Raw genomic sequence first — 22011 nt, 5'->3', positions numbered from 1 at the left:
ATTTATTAAATTAACTTATCTATGTATTAATTAATGGCAATGAGATCTGCTCCCAAGCAAGAGTCACAACATAACTCCAGGACTGAAAAAACAAAAAAATTATCAGATATATTTACTTAAGATTTAATCTATTGTCTATGGTTTCCCACAGTGTGGAGTAGGGCTTCTGTACATCACAAAGTCATTCTGTGTATATTAAAATTTTCTAAAGTTTTCTTGCCAACTTTCTCTTAAATATCTTTAAAAATATTAGCTTGTAAGGGTAAAAGGTCAGATGTCTATATAAAGGATATTATGTAATAAACACAGTAATTAAAATTAGGAAGGAAATGACTCAGGACAGAAACAAAATAAAACAATTTCATCCCTTAATATGAATTTTCAAAACCTCAAAGAAAATAAAATCCAGGGCAGACAAATCAATCTCCATGAAATATGTATCTTGTTTCAAAAATATACCCTGTATTGAGGTGAGGGTGCATTTGTTATCTGTCTGCAAATCCTAAAAGTACTACTCAAAATGAGCTTATGATGTGATTAAACATTTAAACGTCCCAGGATTACTTTTCATCTTCCCAAGGTAAATATTTATCACGTTAAAAGTATTATGAGGATGATAGGCAATTTTGTCTACATTTGGTCTGAAGCAAGACCCCCAACTGCACATTTATATTATGATTTAAAAAGAAACTGAATTAAAAAATTTATCTTGATGGTAGATAATATCTTTTTCACTATTTTATTACTGGAATCATCATCAGTATAACTGGCTGTCAAGAATTTAAGGAAGCAAAAGTCCTAACATGCAAATTAAGTCCTTATCCATAATTTTGAAATCTAAAATAATTTCAAATCTGGAAGTTATGCTGTTACTCATTCAGTGGTTAACAACTGACTTGAATTGACATGGGCTATTTATATTATTCATTTATTCCATTTAGTGTGAATATTCAGACTTTTTACTACAAAATTGTTAATGTGTTTGATTGTGAGTATTGGCCCAGATCCCAGTGGGGATGTTATATAATATGTGGTATATGTATTACATCACCTTTCCAAAATCTGAAACATTCTTGATTCTAGAAAATATCTGGACTGTAGGCCTACACATCAAAATATCAGCTTTCAAAAATTCATGCAAGCTATGAAGTTGAAAAGTATAGGAAGAGTTAATATGAATATGTTAACATATTTGGGTTGGTATATCATAGGTTCCTATTTCTTGATTTTTAACAATTACAAATATAAAATAACGGCCATATTTGTTTTTGACAGATGTGCACTTTACTATAGACTATCTTGGTAATTTCCTAAGCTGTCTGGCTTTTCACAAATATGAGTGTCATTTATGTAAGTCCTTATGTGAAAATAAGGAGATTGATGACTTTTCCCTTGCAGTTTATAGAGAAGATTGGAGTCACCTTTTACGAGCTCCCTATAATTATTTCCCCTTTACCTCCACATTGTTGTTTATCTTTTCAAATTTATTTCTCCTTTCTTTCCTTTACAGAAAAGGAGTTCATCTTTACTTTAAAGTTAGTGTCCCCATCATGCTCCAATGAATATCCTCTATCTAGTCCAATCCTTCAATAATTCCTTCTAATTGGATTATTTGCCTCAGCATATTGATATTCATTACCTTGAATAATTAAACCATTTCCATCCATAATACTATCTTCCTTAGCAACTTTTTCCCTTTCTTTCTCTTATTCCATTATCTGATAATCTTCTTGAAAGAACAGGGAAATGCTGTCTCCAATTCCTTACCATACCTCCATGGTACATCCTTTCGAAATCTCTTTTCTTTTTTCATTACTCCATCAAAACTCCTCTCATGGAAATCAAGAGTGACTTGTCAGTTATCAGATGGCATAGGCATTCCTTGAGTCTCATTTTCTTGGATTTCTCTAAGGAATCAACACGTTTCTTCTTGTCTATCTTTGACTACTGTGACACTCTGGCTTGCTACTTACTCCCTTCCTTAGTGACCACTTCTTTCCTGTTTTCACCGGTATCTCTTCTTCTTGATTTTGTCCATTCTCCTCTGGACACATTTGAATTATTTATTAACCCCTCTATATTACTTACACTTTCCACATCCCATGAGTGTGATTGTGTATTTGCTGTGTTTCTTCTAACTCTCAAAGTAAAGACTTTGTTCACTCCTTAAGTCCTAGCTCAAATTTCAAGTCTTCCTTGAATAATTCAGTATTCTATCCCTCCTTCTGAAACTCTCAGACCCTTTTATTTATACCTAATCAATAGTACATTATTTTGTACATTTTATTATATTTTTAGACTATAAGTTCGGTGGAAATGGGTTTCATGGGTCTCAAGAGGGTTTACTTGAGAATTTCATCTTCATTAGAATGTAAGTTCCATGTGAGCAGAAATATTTGTATCTCTTTCTACTCAATCCTCAAAACTTGGAGAAGTGCCTGGCACATACCAGAAACTCAACAAATACGTATTGAACAAATAGTCAACATAGCACCTAAGATAGTCCCATATACATAATAGATACCATGCAAAAAGTTACTGGATTACATTAAAAATTAAAAATATATGATTCCAAGTGAAGGTTTCTTCCTTCAAAATAGTGAGCTTTGGAAGTTATACATATATGCCAGTGATGACAGATCACATATCTGGGACTGTCCTCAGAACTAGTTTGTGAACCATAAAGTAAAACCAGTTCAGTATCATTGTTTTTAAAACAAAACCCCATTATCTAGCTTTACGTAATGAATTGATTTAATTTGGCTCTCATTTACATTCGTTGGAAATGAAATCTAAAAACTAGGCGTCAGTCAAATAACTCATCTAGGGGGTCTCCAGATTTTGGATTATGACAAAACATACTGAATATGTTTCTCGGCAGGTTGAACAATTATTAAACTTTTCCCCTTCTCAATTTCTAAAGGCTATGGTTTGCACGATTCTATCCTGGACCTTATTCTATTTTTTTCCCCAAGAATCTTTCTCACCAAGTTACTTTAATTTAACTATGATCCTATGTCACTGGCTTCTAAATTTATACCTCCTGACCTCTCCTCTCATTACCAAACTCTAATTTTCAGTTGCCTCTTCTGAAACTCATTTAACTCTTCTTTTTGCTTCCCAAATGTTTTCCGATGACGATCTCACCTTGTCTTTACCACTTTAGCAAACTGAACTCAGTTACCCAAGTCACAATCCTAAGATGCATTATGACACTAACTTTTATACTACCTCACTGTTTTCTGAATGTTCTCTCAAAGATGTGGTTAACTGAAATTTTTCCCCCTAGCATCTTTGAATGGTAGAGTTTATTAAGTCAATTCTACTACACAAATAAGCACTGGTCATTTAGAAAAAATGTTATAAGTTTCAAACATTTATGTGTTAATTTAATATATGTGGTACATATCACATAAAAAACTTACTTAAAGGCATTAAATAATTCAAGTGATATCCCATTTACTTGGGCATCAAATGATTATTTTCCTTTAGAAACTCTACATCAAAATCGATTTGAAATGAATACCAAGCAATTGATTATAATCATAAAAGTATAGTATATACTAAAAGAAGTTTTTAATCTTTCACTTTGTTCCATTTCTGCTACCTCTTTACTGCTCTGGGCTTCATTTTGCCCTGCTTTGGATTACTTCCCCAGTTACCTAATGGTATCTTCATCTCCCGAGGCATTGTTATATAAATCATCTCTTTAAAATGAAATTGTTACCTCCTGAAACTTCTAGGGCTCCCTATCAGTCATCCCATCATTGGGCTTCTACTCACATCCCCAGTCCCGGACCTGCCATTTCTAGTCCCACACGTCACTACTTACATGCATCTAACAGCAACTTGCCATGCATAGCTTCATTTCATCTGTGTTTCTGAGAGTGCCTTGTCATCTTCCCTCCCCCAATTTCACTCTGCCAAGTAAACTAAACATTTTCTGAAGGGTCAACTCAGGTGTTTTCTCCAGGAATTTTCTTTAATCCCCCAAATGTGGGCTGAGTATTCATTCTCATGACTCCATTAATACTCAGGACATCTCTCTCACTGCACCAACCTCATAGTTTTTATGTCAAATTCTCTTACTATAAGGTGAGCTCCTTGAGGACCCAGTCTGTGCTTTAGCTCATCTTTGTATCCCTGACACAGTCGTTTATTGAAAGAAAAAATAAGTGATTCAATAAACGATAAATGAAAATCTCTCCTGGAACCACCATTCCTTAGTGCACCAAGAAGTATCAGGGACCACAGTTAGGAGAGCTGTAGGTATGGTGCCCAGGTTGAAGAGATATATACATTCTTGTTCTTGGTGACAAATAACATTGTAGCATCAATGTCCAACCTCTGGAATAATACATTTTATTGACCTTTTGGAGCTTTTATTAAATATATATAAAATATATGAATATATGAAATATTTATTCAATATATACGAAAGAATAAAGAATGAAGCTCCCAAGTATGGCTGCTGACATCTTCAGATTAATAAAGAAATAAAGTGTGATGACAAATTTGAAGTATCTGTGTGGAGACTCTGAGGTCACTATTAGTTACAGGAATGGCATTGAAATATGGAAAGAACTCTAGACAGAAAATTATAAGCCTGGAACTAGTACTACCTCTGCCACTGACTTGAAGACTCTACAGAAGTCACTTAATCTATTTTCTTACCTAGAAAATAAGGGAGTTATACTTCAAGGATTCTTTTTTACCCTAATGTTTTGTAGTACGGCTTTCAAAAGAACAGAGAACCTGCAATATTAGAACATGTTATTAGAGTGAAAGATTGGAAAATTTCTAGAAGTTTCATACTCATTAACAGTATTTTCGTATAGTTCTTAATTAACAGGTCAGCTGATAACCGTTCTTGATTTTCATAGTTTATGGGCATACTCCTACTTTCATAGAATTGTATGGAATATCAGTATAGAATTTTACTTATGAAAGTGAAAAAAAATATTGTCATTATAAAAAACTGCAAAAAGTAAAATCCTCTGGTTTTTTGAGAGTATTTGAGAGATACAATAATTCTAAGGCTGGGGAGGGTGCCGCTGCTACCAAGTATGAAGCAAAGTAAGTTTCAAAAGGTTGCAAAATACTGTCCCAACATTCCCTAATTGGAATATTTTAGCAAAAGTCATTGCTGTGCTTACCAAAAGCAAGAGAATCTCAAAATCACATTGAGACTATAGTAAATCATGCAACACTTGTTAGGGAGGCTTTACGACGAGCAACAAATGTGAGGGTGATAAAATCTCTCTATTTTCATGATACCAGCTGCTGGATTCTTGAAGCAGATGTTTGCATATGAGGAAAAGAGATGTCACTGAAACCTTTAAAGTTAGGTGAACTGAGGGACAGTTGCAAAGTTTGATAAGCAAAAATAAACTGAAGCTGCTCAGAGTTTGGGAATATTTTATCCAGTAATATGTAAAACCAGATGAATTCTGAAAGTTCTAAAAGATAGCACAGGAGAGTGGGGAAATTGATATTAAGGTGCTTGCAGATACACATACTCTAATAAAAACAGGGCTTGAAAGTAATATGAATTCTTGGTTAATAATATAGTCTTTTAAATGCCATGAACGAGAATCGTAAAGAAGCAGTGCTTTTAAAAATTTGTAAATGATTTCTTCCTGGCATTAAATATCCAACAATTCTTCCCCATGTCCCCATATATGGCAGTAATTTTCCATTTCCTTCCCAAGACAAATTTACTATTAATAAGTTTATAGCAGCATGTCTTTTAAAAATTACTTTCAGACATTGCCAGATGGTTGCTGAGAGAACGGACATAGACATCACCTTCGCGCTCTCGCTTATGTAGAAGTGGACTTGCTGTTGCCTGTTATGGGAGGGTCTGGGAGAAGGCACTGCTTGAATGGAAGGGTCTTAACTGCAGTCACCATAATGCAGAATAGAAAACAGAATGGAAGCTTGAGAATATAAACATACTATCCTGGTACTTTTCCATTCAGGGTCAGTTCTAGGGGAAATTGCAAAGTAGGTCAAGTTTGTGTTCAGCCTCCTAACCCTCTTTCTCAATAAGCTCCTCCCAATTCCTGAATGTGTGGTTCCTCCCTCACTCCACTGAACAAGAACCTCGACCTCTCTTCCCCCATTTGCCTGCTACTGCTTTTTAACAATAGCTCCTTCACAGTCAAGTATAGAGTGTGAAAACCTTAAACTGTTTCCTTTCCAGACATAATTAGAAATGTGGTGAAACCACAGTCATTGAGCAGTGACTTAGGGATGCTGATTTGAAGGAATGGGGCTTAGAGCCTCGCCATACCTGGAAATCATGTAACAAATATTGTAGTCATTTAAACTAGCCTAATCCTGTTTTGAATATGGGGCCCACAAGCAAAATTCAAGCACTGACTTAACGCAAAAAAGGAACAAAACAAAATTCATCAGTTTTAGTTTTTGAGGTTTTCTAGAATCTCCTCTTGGAAGAGGGAAGGCAGCTCTTAAAAATGTAGTTTAGGTTTAAAACTGAATTTACCGGAGCAAATCTGGCTTACTTGGTATTTCTATTATTCTCAAGTTTCTTTTTATTAGATTTTAATCAAAGATTCCATAGTGAAATGTTTTGAACCCAGAACGTAACTTAAGAAGTCAGATTTTCTAGCAGTAGCGAGAGGAACGGGGAGGCACAGAAATGAATAGACAAAAAAAGAGAGAGATTATAAAGCAATTAAATAAAATGAGAAAGAATTTGAATGGAGCAATTCCTGAGGGTCAGAAAAGTCCTGGAATCCAGTCACAGGGGAAGAGACCCACAGCTGGCCACCCAACAGGGGTGTCAGATGCCATGACGGTGACGCTTCTAGCGCAATCCTGGCACGGGTGTCAACACAAAAGGTACAATGCTATTCCATTCACTTCAGGCTTTGATTCAAGAACTTGGTTTCAGTCAATTATAAAGATATCAGAAGACTGATTATCCTTGGAAAATTGATGACAGTCACTGAGTTATCCATAATGAGCTCAGAGAAATCACCAGTCAGCATTGACGAAAACTGCACATTTATTATTTGGGAATCAATAGAGAGTACTGAATTTTAGCGAAAGCTTATTAAATCTTTTTAAGGAAGAAACAGCTATTGCTAACAATCCAAATACTTTACAGGGCTTCTAGTGGACAGAAATTCAAAGGTGTAGTACTTCCTTAAAGAAGTCAAAGTGTGAATAATATTCTGAAACCTAAGAAGTAAGTAAACTTAAAAAAATTTTTGGAAGAGTTTTTATTCTTTATAAAATTGTTTGTGACTCCTCTTTAAAGAATAACATTATATGTACTTTTATTAGTTCTTGATATAAATCAGTTTTTCTTCTTCCAAAATATGAAATCAGCAAAATAAGATCAAGTATATTTTTGTCAATTTCCTGTGTCATTTTCTGATAAACAGTGGTTTATTAAATAGAAATATATTTATTTGCCTTTCTAATTAAGTAATTTGCTACTGTGGTACCATATAAATTCGAAAACATTTGGATTGTTTTATCTATCTACCTATTTACCTACAACATTTCATGAAAGGAGTATGGAGAAAATCTAACTGACAAATAGAGAGGCAGGGCACAAAAATGCAATCAAATAGAAAGAAATTAAGTACATTCTATGAGATGGTTTTTTTAATCACGCCAAGGGAAAGTAAAATAACCTCTTTCTATTAGACGGTTTATTAACATAAAATTCCTTAAAGCTATCTTCAGCTGCAGTGCCGCACATCATACCTTCAATTAACTACTGAACACTTCCAAATATTTTAGCTAAAATAATGGGCAACACATACTAGAGCTGTATGTTTGGGATAATTAAACTGATGGTAGCAAAACTACACAAACAGCAGGAGCAGAATAAGAGGAAAAAATCTGACTGCACAAAAAAGAAGGAAAAAAGTGACATTTGAGCTAATAAAATAAAATTTCAAAAGGCTTAAGTCATCTGCAAAAGAAAATTATTATTAGCATGGAGATTTCCATTGAAAAATGTGAAGATTTTCTTTTAATCATTTGAATTTCTAAAGAAATATTTCAATGTGGAGATAGAACATTACTTTTTTAATAGAAATGATTTAAACAAGGAAAGAAGCCAGTGAGAATAATAGAAAAAAATGTTAAATATACTAGGCTACTGATTTTTCTGTTTTAAAAGATTGGCACCTGAGCTAACAACTGTCGCCAATCTTTTTTTTTCTCCTGCTTTTTCTCCCTAAATCTCCCCAGTACATAGTTGTATATCTTAGTTGCGGGTCCTTCTAGTTGTAGCATGTGGGACGCCGCCTCAGCATGGCTTAATGAGCAGTGCCATGTCTGCACCCAGGATCTGAACCGGTGAAACCCTGGGCCACCGAAGTGGATAGAGCGAACTTAACCACTCAGCCATCGGGCCACCCCTAGGCTACTGACTTTCAATTGAAATCTGTTAAGGTATTATTACAAATTTTTAAGAAAAGAAAAATTCTGATAAATATATTTCTTTTTGTTTAGCTTTTAGTTTCTTTCTTTTAAGAGAAAATTTTGCTTTTTGGGAGATTTTTAAAGGTATTAAAAATTAAGGGTTAATATTTAAAATCTGACATGAGATAATTGTTTGAATACAGCTGTCATCATCTTTCATCTGTAAAGAAAATTATTCTTTATAGTTGTGCATTGCATTAAGTTGGCATGGCCTCCCATGATGTTTTTCAAATAAATTAACAGAGTACATTGACCAAGACAATGGCTGATTGCTTCTTCAAACATTTTAAAATTATTTCTGAGTAAACCATTCATTACGTGAATAGTATAAAGCATTGCGTAAGAGGTCAGGCTGTGATGGCCTGTTATTTTATTGCTAACTCTGCCTTCACTAATTAAAGCTGCAGAATGTTTAGGAAGTTTCTTAACATCTATTAAATGTGAAAGCAACAATACTTACCTATCTATAAATGCAATGAAAACTACATAGGATAATAAATTTTAAGTACTGAATAATTCATTCAATGCATATGACCTATTTTGATGTTCTCCCTCGAAGTTTGCTTACATGAACTCAGGTTTTAACTTACTCTTCAATGTTTATTTGATGTCTAAGTCACAGCAATGCATCAGAATGCCTATTTGAGTAAACTCTTCCACTTGGAGACAAAGTTTTATAGAAACGACACAAGTTTTGGCCATCTCTAGACCTAGGATAAAACTCCAGCCTGCTGTGCAAGTTAATACATTTCCCATAAATTCAGTCTTCTTATATGTAAGATAAAAATGATAACTGTTTTAGTTTTGCAGATTAAATAAGCTAATGTTGAAATGAAGCCAGCACAGTTTATGGTAAGTAGTTAGAACTCAGTAAGTGCTAGTCTGCTCCTCTGAATCTAGATAGATAGATATTAACATGGATACATAGATAGAAGAAAGAAAAGAAGGAAGAGAAAAAAAGGCAAAAAAGGTGATATAGATGATAGAGAGAGAAACATAGATAGGAGATAGATACAGAGATAGATAGGGAGACAGAGAGATGACAGATAGAGGTTATTGAGAGAGGAGAGATGAGAGACAGAAACAGAGAGAGACCTCCTATTTCTATCAGTTACATATAGTTTCTTGAAGGGAGGCTCCAAGTGAAATTTATTTTTGATGTTTCTGAAGAATCTAACTTTCCTTACATACTGAAAGCAGTTAGTAATTTATCAAATAAATGAATTAAGGAATCAAACCAATAGATCAATCAATCAATGAAATACTATTTTAGCTTATCCCTCTAAATCATGTTTTAAAGCAGAAGTCAGTCTCTCTTCTATATAATTCATGGATTACGTAAGTGTGGCTTCCAGATTCACAATAACTTTCCCATAAGGATGTGTGAAAACTATACGTTTTACAGGAGACATTTCTATTGGCATTCTCACTTTTAGACTAGTAAGTATTTTATGTGGAATATTAATTAAAATACTGTATGTGCCAAATATTTGTTCTTTTAAGAATAGCCACCTTTCTAAGATAGTATTTTTTTATATCAAAATTGAAAAAACAGCTTTTCAGTATAAATTTCATTTTATGACATAAATGAAACCACTTCCTTTTTCTATAGAGGTCTTTGTTCATTTCCATCAAATACAATGCTCAATTAGTGGATGGAAAGAAATTAAAGAGTTAATGTGAGCAGCAGATTATTATTTTTTTAATTAACAAAGTTTCTCATGAAAATATGACAATAAATGCAAACTCTTTACTTACTCTATACAGCTTTACAAATAGTAGCCAATGAATTACCTGTCAATCACTGTCAACACACACGTAGATGAGTCTGTGTTAGGCTATGAATTCACATAGCAAGAGCCAACAACCTATTATTTAAAATGTGTCTAAAAGATTCATATATCATAATATCACGTAGTCAAAACCCATCAAGACAATTCAAGTCACTTCAGGTAAACATTCAAATTTGCAGGAGTTGTGAATATTAGATAAATATTCAAATAGCTTTTGTTAAAAATAATTTAAAAAACAATATCCCATTGTTACACAGAATGTTACTATGGTATATCTGGCAGTTGTTACTTAGAAAAGAAGACATTTTGGGAAGTCAACCTTAAAATAAATCCGGCATAATTATATTCAGTGCAGAAATATTGATACATATGTAATACTGAATATGTATATTTATTTCTATATTGAATGTATACATATGTGTGTATGGGTATACATATTTGTACTGAAATCTCAACATGATTAGAGAAATTAATAAGCATTATATCTGCTGAGATATAAGTGATAGGACAGACTTACTAGAGGTAAAAATTTACTTTCCATGAGTCATCAATCAATAAATGACTCAGAAGAATAAATGACTATGTTTATGTAGTTTAAATGTAATTTCTCATTAAAAAACCTGAAACTATAAATATTAAATATTTTTAAATACTATTAATATTTTGCAAACTAATATTAAGCAATATAATATGCATTTATAGTTCTGAAATCTGATTTATACAATAGTTATTTTTATTTTTTGTAATTGGACATAAAAAAAAACCTATTCACAATGTCTAAGGCTTACACATAAGAGTAGCTTAATTCTCTTTGGGTGAAGTGTTAGCAAATATTCTGTTGTGTTTGAAACAATAAAAATATCAAAATTAATAAAAAGTCATATCAAATGAATAAATTGAAGGCAGACTTTTAGAAAAAAAATCATGTATTTATTAAAGTATTTCATTTTTATCTCTATCTGGGTAAATAAGTTCAAGTTTATTTGATATCCACGAAGACTTAGATGTAAATCAAAAGAAGCAGCCAAAACTCTGGCTTAGCTGTTATTTGACTCTTGAAAACCTACTTTGAAGCTAAAATTCACGCTAAAAATAAAGCAACATTGCTAAGAGCTATAAAATTCCAGTCAAGTTTTTATTTCACCTAAAAGTGTTGAAATTACTAATTTTAATTCTGTAAATTAGTATATTAAGATGTGCATATCTAATATATGACTTATTTTCCTTGTTAATATAATGCAAAATAGGAAAGGTTAGGAAATGTCCATAAAGATAAAAACAATATAATGACTTTGGTCAAGTTCTCATTTCAAGAATGTTACAGACTAATATCCATGGCCTTCCTTTTTCTGTTGTTACAGAAGCATCGAATAGTTGCTTTTTGTCTGGGACAACCTCAGGATTTGCTATTTCTTTTGATATATTATCAATAGTCCATTCCACTATGATAACCTGCAACTCTAGAACTAACAGGTTGATAACGACTGCTTAAGCTTTACACTTTGTAAGCATCGGAAGGCTTCACTCACCTTGTTCAAGTGGTTGGCTTTTAGTTGAAGTAGTTTTCATCTTGAGTGCCTCCCTAACAGACATGTCACAGCAGGAGCCTTTGTTAGTGTCTTGGTCACTGTCAGCCTGATCACTGTCCCCGTGCCCACTGTCTCTCAGGCTGGCTCTTTCTGGGTCCTTAAACGTGGAACTACTGAAATACATATAAAGAAAAAGAAGAGAAAGTGTTGTCTCTACAAGTTTGAATCTGAAGTGTAGTCTCTTGCAAAGCAATTTTGACACGAATGCAAATGGGGAAGCTGAGAAAGTTATTTAATAGGCCTTACCTTTGAACAAACTGCTGCCTGCTGCCCATGTAATTGGGCTCTGCGGGAAAATTGTCTGTCTGCGAAAGAGAAGGAAAAAATACGTATAGTTGTACACTGGACAAATCTCCTGCAGAGCAACAAGATTTCCTAGTGGAAAAATGATTAATAATTCAAAAATTCCCTTAATCTTCAGATTTGTACATTTTAATTAAATTGGAAATTGCTGACATGTAATTATGTACTCAGAACAATTAAATGATTCCGGTCCACAAATTACCTGTTAAAGTAAACAATGAGCCTGTCATAACTGGCATTCTCTGTTAGTACCAGGATGGATAACACTGTCTGTGTTGTTTCATTACTCAGATACCAACATTTAATATTTGTGGGAGGAGTGGAAAAATGACCTAATTTCTCCATATTAAAAGTGTGAATTATTTAATAATACTCATTTTTAAACATAATTACATCATCTGCTGGGATTCCATGCCCTCCTTGAAAGAATATCATTTAAAGTCATCCACTCTTCAATTAAGAGATACAGGGCCTTGCCTTCAAATTTTGCCAATAACAAATACAAGCATGATGCGTATGGTTGAACTCATCTCTATGATTCATTCTCATCTACATCCCTACTGTGGAAAGTGTACTCAAATAATACAAAGGAAAGAGTTATTCAAAACAAAGCAAAGTAAAATGTTACTTTAAACACTGAGAGCAAAGACATGGAGAACCTAGGCTTGTTTTTGTGGTTGTTTTTACTGCTTTCCAAACTGTCGTGGAGGTCTGCCAAAAAGAACTGAGTTCTCCTTGTATCATGGAACAGAGTCTTTTGGGAGAAAGAGACTAGATCTTTCATAGATCTCCCTATACTGTACATTCATACACGTTACTGCTTCTTGCAGCTGACCCAGCGACAAAGGTTCTCCTGTTTTCGGCATCACATCATATCACACCATTGTGCTCTGAAGCAGCTATGGGTTTCTACAAGATCATCCAGCATGCAAGTATGAGTGACACAGGAGCATGCAATTCACGAAGCAGAGGGCCCAAGGTAAGGCTTAATGTAGAGCAATGTGTTTTCTTTACAAACAAGGCTAATTTGAACTAACAGTACTCTTTTTTTCTTCCCATATAATAATTTAAATTATTTGCCTTTTGGAACTATTACTGAAAAAAAAAAAAAAGCATGTTAAGAGTAATAGCTTAAAGTATTATCTAAGTTTCACCGTCTGTTAGAAGTTTGGGAACAGAAAAACCCTCACAAATTTCTTAATCCGTAATCTTTTTGCTGTTGTTCAAATGCGCTTTATCAAATTAAATGCAAAGATAAAGGTAAACAAGGTAGATTCATTTCTGACTCCTAATCCTCTTAAACTAGTAGTTGGTAACAGACATTTGCCATTAACATGTTGTAATAGTTTCTAGATTTTGTGAAGCACCTTAATTTTTGTTTCCATAATAACAAATTACCAATTTTTAAGGATAACTTGATCTTCTGGTAAAAATAATACTAGTAACCAACACCAAGGGCAAAAATATTTGCAAAAGAAGTTTGCTAATTGTCAAAACTGTAATTATTTAGAAACTCCACATTTTAATTTAATAAAATCTAGGTCACTTTTTGAGTTGGTCAAAAACATGTATCCACGCCACTATTGCTATCAGTTGAAAGCTAAGCATGAGAGTATCTTAGAACACTTCAGAAAAACAGAATCCTGGGTGTTAAGCAGAGAGTAAAATGTAAAGTGGAAGTGGAAACTCTAGTTAGAAAATATAGGTGCTATTATAAGTAGTCTTGTGATTTTAATGGCTTTAATTGGGAGGAACCTCATCCGATGTGGATCTCTATTCAGTTAGACACAGAGAGACAGATTGGCGAAATTTTTCTTCACCTGTTCTAATAGGGACAGTCTTTAAAAATGTTAGCATATTATTAAAGTTCTAAGCGATTCTAATACAATAAGAGACTTAAGAAGTAAAATACATTTTTCCATTGACTGAAGAGCTTTTTTTAAATTATACGCGTGTATGTGTGTGCGTGTGTGTGTGTGTGTGTGTGCGTGTATCAGAGAGTTAGATGAACACTGGGCAATGGTATTGATACCAAATATTGTTTTGATGAAAATAGAAAAACAAGAGGAAGGTAGAAAAGAAGGGATTTTGGAAGGGAAAGAAAGAGAAGAAAAACCAAAGCAGGGAGAGAGGCAAGGGAAAAATAGAAGGAAGAGAGAAACAAAAAGATATACGAAGGAGGAGGAATGAGGGTGGAAAGAGGGAAAAAGAAATGTAAAAAAAGAAAGAAGTTGGTTTATTATTGTAAATTTCACAAAATACAATTTTAAAAGTTTGCAACTTAATCAGTAGTAGAGAATCAGAAGTTTACTAATAATGTCTGCATTCATTCATTAAAATAGGTAGGAATGTGAGAGATTGTGTTTGCACTTGTAATTACCATAATGAAATAGTCATTTGGCCTTTAACAAACATATAACTAATTCACTATAAAAATCACACTGGTTTTAATATAGAAAATAACATTTTCAATATCCAGGCTCCAAGGGTGTCTGAAAACTCATTTAAAATAATCTGAATAAAAATAACAGTATTTGCATAGAAAAATGAAAAATTGAGAAAAAAAAGCCATATGTATCACAGTATCATTTAATTTAGAAGTAGAAGAGCTTTCAGATATTTTCCAACACTGTTTTATAAAAATTGAGTTCTACCTTGTATATTTATAAATCTTAACTTTTAAGTCTAAGAAGAAAGTAAAATTTGAAGTCAGACACTTGTAGTTTTTTGGGTCTCAGCAGAGTAATAAAATGTGAATATTTACAACTCTTGAAAATTTTATCTTCTTCCATACAAACTGATTACTAGAAAGTGTTCCCCTCAAACTCAATTTGAATCAGTGACTTTTAACTATTATTTTCTTGTTTATTATTTTAAAAAGTGTAGCCGGAATTGGTGGGCTGTTACAGAAAAGTTCTAAAGTAGATACTTTAGATATGAAGATCTTTTTGATCTATTCCAAAGTCAGGAATAAAAAGACAAAAGTTTTGGTGTTTTATAAGTGATTATTTGCTCATAAAAAAACAGATCAGAACTAACTTATAAGACTGAGTGTGCTCTCCTAGTTTTATTTTTTTGTTTCTGGTTATTTTGTTTGATGAAGATAGAAATTTAGATATTCTTTACTTTCCTTTGTACAGAAAACATGAAGAAATAAACAAGTAATAAAGTAAACAAATGCACAAATTAGATAAAGTCTGCACGATATGAATGGTTTCTTTGATTATTTGCTTTTATGCATTTTCTCTACTAGTGCTCAGCAAATTGTAGCAAATTTATAAAAGATATTCAAAACCAGAATTTTTATCAGCAGTGGTCAATAATAAACTATTCCTAAGATACACTATCTTCTACAATTTGCTCATGCTATTAGAACTCTAAAAAACAAATCACGGGGCCAGCCCAGTGGGGTAGTGGTTAAGTTCCCGTGCTCTGCTTCAGGAGCCCAGGGTTTACAGGTTCAGATCCTAGGCGTGGACCTACACACTGCTCATCAAGCCATGCTGTGGCCACATCCCACCTACAAAATAGAGGAAGATTGGCACAGATGTTAACTCAGGGCCAATCTTCCTCTCCAAAAAAATAAAAATCATGACTTAAAAAACAAGCCTCTCTGAGAAAGACCAAAAGAAAACACCTACCGAAACTGAATGATGTCAGCCGAAATTGGGAAAGCTCTTTATTTGTGGAAGTAGATTAATTTAATATGACCACTTATATGTGCTCAAAGAAGTTAATTGAAAATGGATAGTAAAAGTGGGTCAAAATAGATGTTTTTACCACTAAAATATTAAAAACAGAAATTTTAAAAATATATCAAGCATGTGACAAAATTCAATTTCAATATTATTAATGATAAAAATTCTCAGCAAAATAGGAACAGAAGGAAACTTCCTCAACTTTAGCGAAGGGTGCCTACCAAAAAAAACCTTATAACTAACATCATATTACTGGTGAAAGATTAAAAACTTTCACCCTAGCCTTCACCTCTTCCATTCACCATTGTACTGAAGTCCTAGTAAGTTCAATAAGGCAGGAAAAACAAATAAAGGATACACAAATTGGAAACAAAGAGAAAAAAATTTTCACAATGTTATTGTATTCACAGATAACATTATTGTTTAGGAAGAAAATAAGAAAGAATCAAAACAAACAAAAACAAACAAACAACACTTTCAAGAACTAATTAATAAGTTAAGCAAAGCTGTCACATTCAAGGTCACCATACAAAAATCAATCATCTCTTTATATTCTAGCAATGAACTATTGGAAACCAAAATTTCAAAATTCAATACATTTATAAAAGTTCCCCAAAATCAAGTACTTATCAAATAAATATTTTTAAAAAACACATACAGAATCTGTATGCTGAACATTACAAAAACTGATGAAATAAATCAAAGACGACCTACATAGATGGGGAGATATATCATCTTTACAGACTGGAAGACACAAAATGGAAAAGATGTTAATGCTCCTCAAATAATCTATACATGTAACATAATTCCATTCATATTAATAGCACAATTTTCTGTAGATATAAACAATAGGATCCTCAAATTCATATGGAAAATATAATAGCCAAAATAATTTTGAAAAAGAAGAATAAAGTGAACAAATTACACCATCCTATTTTAAGAGTTACTATGAAGCTACACCAATCAAGATAGTGTAGTGTGTCAATGGAAAAGACACATAGATCAACGAAACAGAAGAGACTGTTCAGAAGCAGCCCACACAAATATGGCCAATTCATTTTTGACAAAGTTTCAAAAAGGCAATTCCACCGATAATTAAAAAATTAAAAGTTGAAATGAAATTCAACCTCCACCTCACATTTTATTAAAAAAAACAAAACAAAGTGGATCATAGATCTAAATGTAAAACATAAAACTGCAAAACTTTACAAGAAAACCAAGCAGAAAATATTTGTGACCTAGTGTTAGAGTTCTTAGACATGATACCAAAAGCATGATTTGCAGGGGAAAAAAAGATGCAAAATGACCCAGCAATTTGGTATTTACTTTAAAGAAATCAAAACTATGCTTACACAAAATTTGTACATGAATAGTTACAGGAGCTCTCTTTGCCAAAACTGGAATCACCCAGATGTCTTTCAACAGGTGAATAGGAAGACCATGGTTCATATACACAATGGGAAATTTAGCAATAAATAAACGAACTATTGATATCACAAATTGGATGAATCTCAAAAGCATTATGTTGAGTGAAAGAAACTAGTCTCAGAAAATTGCAAACTGTATAATTCCATTGATAGGACTTCTCAAAAAAAGCAAAAACTATTATGATGAAGAACAGATCAGTGGTTGCCAGGGGTTAAAGTTGCCTATGGAGATACAGCATGAGGAAGATTTTCGGGGGACAGAACTGTTTAGTATCCTGATTGTGGTGGGGTCTCATGAAGCTATACACGAACAAAACACACAGAACTCTAAACTGAAAAAATGTTCATTTTACTGTGTGCTAATAAAAAGTAATTCTAAAAATATATCTACAGTGATCATCTGCATCTCATAGATGCTGAGGATTCTTCTGTCTCATTGAGAATTATAAAAATACAAGTTCTTTTACTAAATATTCTCAATAAAGAGTTTTTCTGAACTTTGACTTTTAAAGGTATACTCTGCCAACTTTTAAAATCCACGTATAAATCCCATATTCATTTGGACAGACTACAAATTGATTTGGGATATAAAGATGCATTTAGCCACACTAGCAAACCCAAGCAACAGCCCTATAAGACTGTCACCTTAAATATTTAAATATGAATTCTTTAGCTCAATTTTCATTTCTTTCAAATTTGTTTTTCTTGTGTGCAGTTCCTGTTTACCCAACTACAAAAAAAAAAGTACTTTAAAGAAAGATTTAAGACTGCATTTATGGCAAAGAGTAGCTTTTCCTTTCAATGCAGGAAACAAACATGGCTTTATCGTGAAAAACTGAGATCCATCCTCAGAAATGATGAGTTTTTGAACTTAGAAAATGCCTCTTAAAATCAATTTTGCATTTGGAAGCAAATGAATAGAAAACCTTTGTAAAGACGCTAAAGAAATTTAGTATGAAATGATTAGCATCTAAGATGTACCAAAGCTAGGCAAAATATTGTACAAAGTGTACACAAAATAATTTTACAACTTTGGTGTAAAACTAGGATAACATTACCTAAAATGTGTGCTTTTATGTTTTATATGAGATGATATATGAAATTTTCTTAGTTATATAACACAATTCCTGTTATAACTTTTTTATTATTTAAAATCCTACACGCAGCACTGTAATGATCATGAAATAATGATAATTGGATGAAAGTCTGGTAAATTTTAAAGCAAGACTTAGGTATCTAGAAAAATGAGACAACTGTAGGATGAGAAAAATTAAAACCTCATTATTTTGAGTCTTATTTCAAATAAATTTCTAAGAAAAAATATCAGAATGCTATTCTTCAAATGTATCCCTGAAAAAGGAAGAGAGAAGAATAACGTGAGCATTAGGAAACTGGATTCTATGATTAGTTTTCACCATCAGAGGTACTATTTAAGTAAATGTTGCTCAACACCTTGGTGCTAATTTGCCAGTATTATCCTATATTTCCCAATATAGAGTCATGGGACAGTCAGGAAATTTCCAATGGAGAGAACAATTTTGACAAACCAAACAGCTCTTTGCATTTCCAGAATCTTTCATGTGGAAACACAAGAGGCAATGGTTTATAAATTGCTGGCATTCTTGATATTCTTTTGCCTTTCTATGTCAGTTTCTTCACCAAAGAGGAGACCTTTGGGACAGAGGCCCAATAGGTAAATTCATTCCATAAATACACATTTAGCTCAGACCATAAGCAATATAAAAAAATCCAGCATTCGACAATGTAAAATTCACAATATCTGAGATCTAATCAGGAATTACAAGGCATGCAATAAACCAGGAAATATAACTCATATGTAGGAGAAAAATCAATCAATAGAAACAGATCTAGGCAAGAAACAAATGACAGAATTAACCAATAAGGACCTTTAAAATCTATTAGAATATTAAAAGTATGGTCAAGAATGTAAAAGCATGGCCCTGAGCATAAGTGCCTCCTTAAATTTTGAGCCCTAAGTACCTCCTTGTCTCATCTTAATCTCGCGCCTGAAGGACAGAAATAGATGATATAAAAAAGACCCAAATGGAACTTCTAAAAATGAAAACCACAATATTTGAAATTAACAATACACTAGATATAACTGACAGCAGATTAGAAACTGAGGAAGAAAAGATGCAACATTTTGCACCAGGTTCTAGAAGCATTTGCCTCAATAATTATACATAATATTAAATCTATTTTTTGCATTTATCTATATAAACTTTATATGTTTGTGTCAACATTGTCTTCATAAATTTGTAATATACTAGAGAGTAAAGACAAGTATGTCAAATGCCAAGAGGATCTCCCAAAAGTTGCAATACAAATATGAAGAAAGTTTAATTCTAGAGGTATTTATCTAGAATAGGAATTATTAAAAAAAAAATGAAAGTACGTCTTCAACTCTTTAAAGTCATCATTAAGAGAGCAACTTAACTCTCACAGACTAATTTGGGGTTGGATGTTTACTTATGGTATTAAATCATATCATTATAGCTTCAGTTATACTTAGATGATCATTCCTAATCCAGGAGTACAGGGGAGTGGAATTTTGAAAATTCCTTTGAATTAGGAACACAAGGTTGATTGCACATATGGATGCTATTGGTTGAAAACAAAATAAATTGAACTTTTCCCTTAATTCAAAGTGACTGCTTTTCACAGTGATAACGAGTATTCTCTTTGCAGCAGATTGAACACAATGGAGTGTTAAGACACAAATAATTCACTTTAGCCTTTTCATACCGACATTGCTTCTGATAGTTTTGCCTTCAACAGAATATATGGTGTGGTTCTTTGTACATTGCTGAAGTAGGCAACAGCATTTTAAGCCACTACTTATAAAGTTATCTGACAGCACCTATGGCTTTGGAATTTTTAAAGTGCATGAAGTATGGCAATAACTGTAGTTATCAGCGATTTTCACAATAATACATTTTACACAAGTATAGTGTGGTTGACATTTGTGTTTTGTTACTAAAGGCATAATAAAACCAAGAGAAGTTTGTACCACATTTAGAAAAACTAGCATTATTATAAATTAAAAATGGGAGAAAAAGGACAGTCACATCTTGTAAGTTAGAATTTTAAGTCTACTGCTCAATTAGGATGATTTAGATGATTTTTTTAAAGTGATGTGGCTGTATAGTAAAACTTCTTGCAAATATTAACTCTTTTATAAGTGAAACTGATAACTTCAATAATAAATTCTGTGCTAGAATTTAATTATGTAATTTATGAATCTTGAAGAATATCATCTTTGACAAGAGAGAAGAAAATCGAGATAATCAAAAGGTAAGATGAGTGATAATTGTTATCTATGAAAGCATGCAAAATAGAGAAGGCTGCACATTCTTTTTATGTATTTCTGAAGCTTGGGGCCCAGAGGTCACTAAGGTGCCACTGAATGCTAGATGTGCTTTCTCATTGGCAATGGCACAGCATTACACCACGAGTTCATGTCTTAGGAAAAAATCCACATTTACTTCAGCGTTGCTAATTTTGACATCCCCCAATTAACCCATTCTCTTTGGTACAGTCAGCCTCTCCATCTCAACTCTATCCAATACCCAGTCTTCCCTTTTTCTTCCAGTGGTGATGGTGGCGAAGGGAGTTTGGAGTTGTTTGCTTTCCTGTTTTTTGCTCTCTCTCAACCAGACATTCCATCTTAGGAGACTTCTCTGCTTTCCTCCTATCATGTTCCTTCTCCATCTCTATTAAGAATACTGAAGGATCTTCCCACTGGAAGGAATACCTAAAATGGGATCCCCTGCAATCAGCCCTCCAAGATGAAGAACTCAACACTCATATACAGCCAATGAAAACTCATTACAAGCCTGAACTTCTAGAATTCTCGACACATGAACAGAAGGATAGAACAAGGAAGGAGACAAATTGGTGACACATTATTTTATTTATTACCACTATGAATGCTGAGTCTTCTGCAAGATACTTTTCCTTAAAATCTTATTTTATTAATTTTTAGGAACTTGGTAATAAGCAAAAGGAAATTTTTACAAATTGAATTATGTAGATTCAAACCAGTTCTTAGTCTAATGTATTTAGCTAATATAGACATGCTTTGAAACTACACTGCACTGAATCTAAATGTATGTAAATAGCGTCATTGTGCACACTGTGCTAGGAGATTTGGAGTATGCTGTCTTATATTAGGATCTGCAAAACAGTAGTATTGATACTCATGATTCATTCTTCTGAATTGCCCTAGGATACACAGTAGTGTTATTGTCCACATCTTACTTTTTTTAACAGAGAAACTGCAGCTAAGTGACTTTCATAAAGTTGCCCATTACAGACTCAATTCATTGTAGAACAACAACACTTGCCAGAGACAGCCGGCACCAGTCAGTTGCTGTGCTGCCTCTCTGAGAAACAGGGAAAAATAATGATCCATCTCAATACTTTTAGAAATAAGTTAATGAGAAATGAATGTAACTTGCCTTGAAAATGCTTTTAAAAATTGTTACATACTATGCAAAAATAGTACTGCTATCACCTCTAATAAAAAGAGAGCTCTTTGAAAGTCTGCACTTTCACCTTTCTATATTTCCATGTAAATCATTTTAATATGCTGAACATTACATATAACACCAATAACTAGATTTTTCCTAGACCTAAACTACAGTTTAATAATAATGGCCATTTATTATCAAATATTCTAATGCATACAGCGGGCTTAACTACATGTTTA

At 33.0% G+C, this 22011-nt stretch overlaps 1 protein-coding gene across 9 annotated transcripts in view; it reads right to left on the bottom strand.

The window, feature by feature from the left end:
* The window catches only part of PCDH17 (protocadherin 17), a 95765-nt gene that overhangs the window by 48842 nt on the left and 24912 nt on the right, over positions 1-22011 (bottom strand). For 5 of the 9 annotated variants that reach the window (XM_008541127.2, XM_070578863.1, XM_070578861.1 and 2 more), the window contains 2 exons: positions 12098-12156; positions 11792-11964 (listed from right to left, as the gene is read on the bottom strand). In XM_008541127.2, coding sequence (XP_008539349.2) covers positions 11792-11964; positions 12098-12156 — 232 coding nt within the window. The remainder of the gene's footprint in view (positions 1-11791; positions 11965-12097; positions 12157-22011) is intronic. The other 4 variants (XM_070578862.1, XM_070578864.1, XM_070578868.1 and 1 more) reach the window with 1 other exon arrangement.

Source organism: Equus przewalskii, chromosome 16, assembly GCF_037783145.1.
Source record: "Equus przewalskii isolate Varuska chromosome 16, EquPr2, whole genome shotgun sequence".
Classification (NCBI taxonomy): domain Eukaryota; kingdom Metazoa; phylum Chordata; class Mammalia; order Perissodactyla; family Equidae; genus Equus; species Equus przewalskii.
This window is presented reverse-complemented; position numbering and strand designations above follow the sequence as displayed.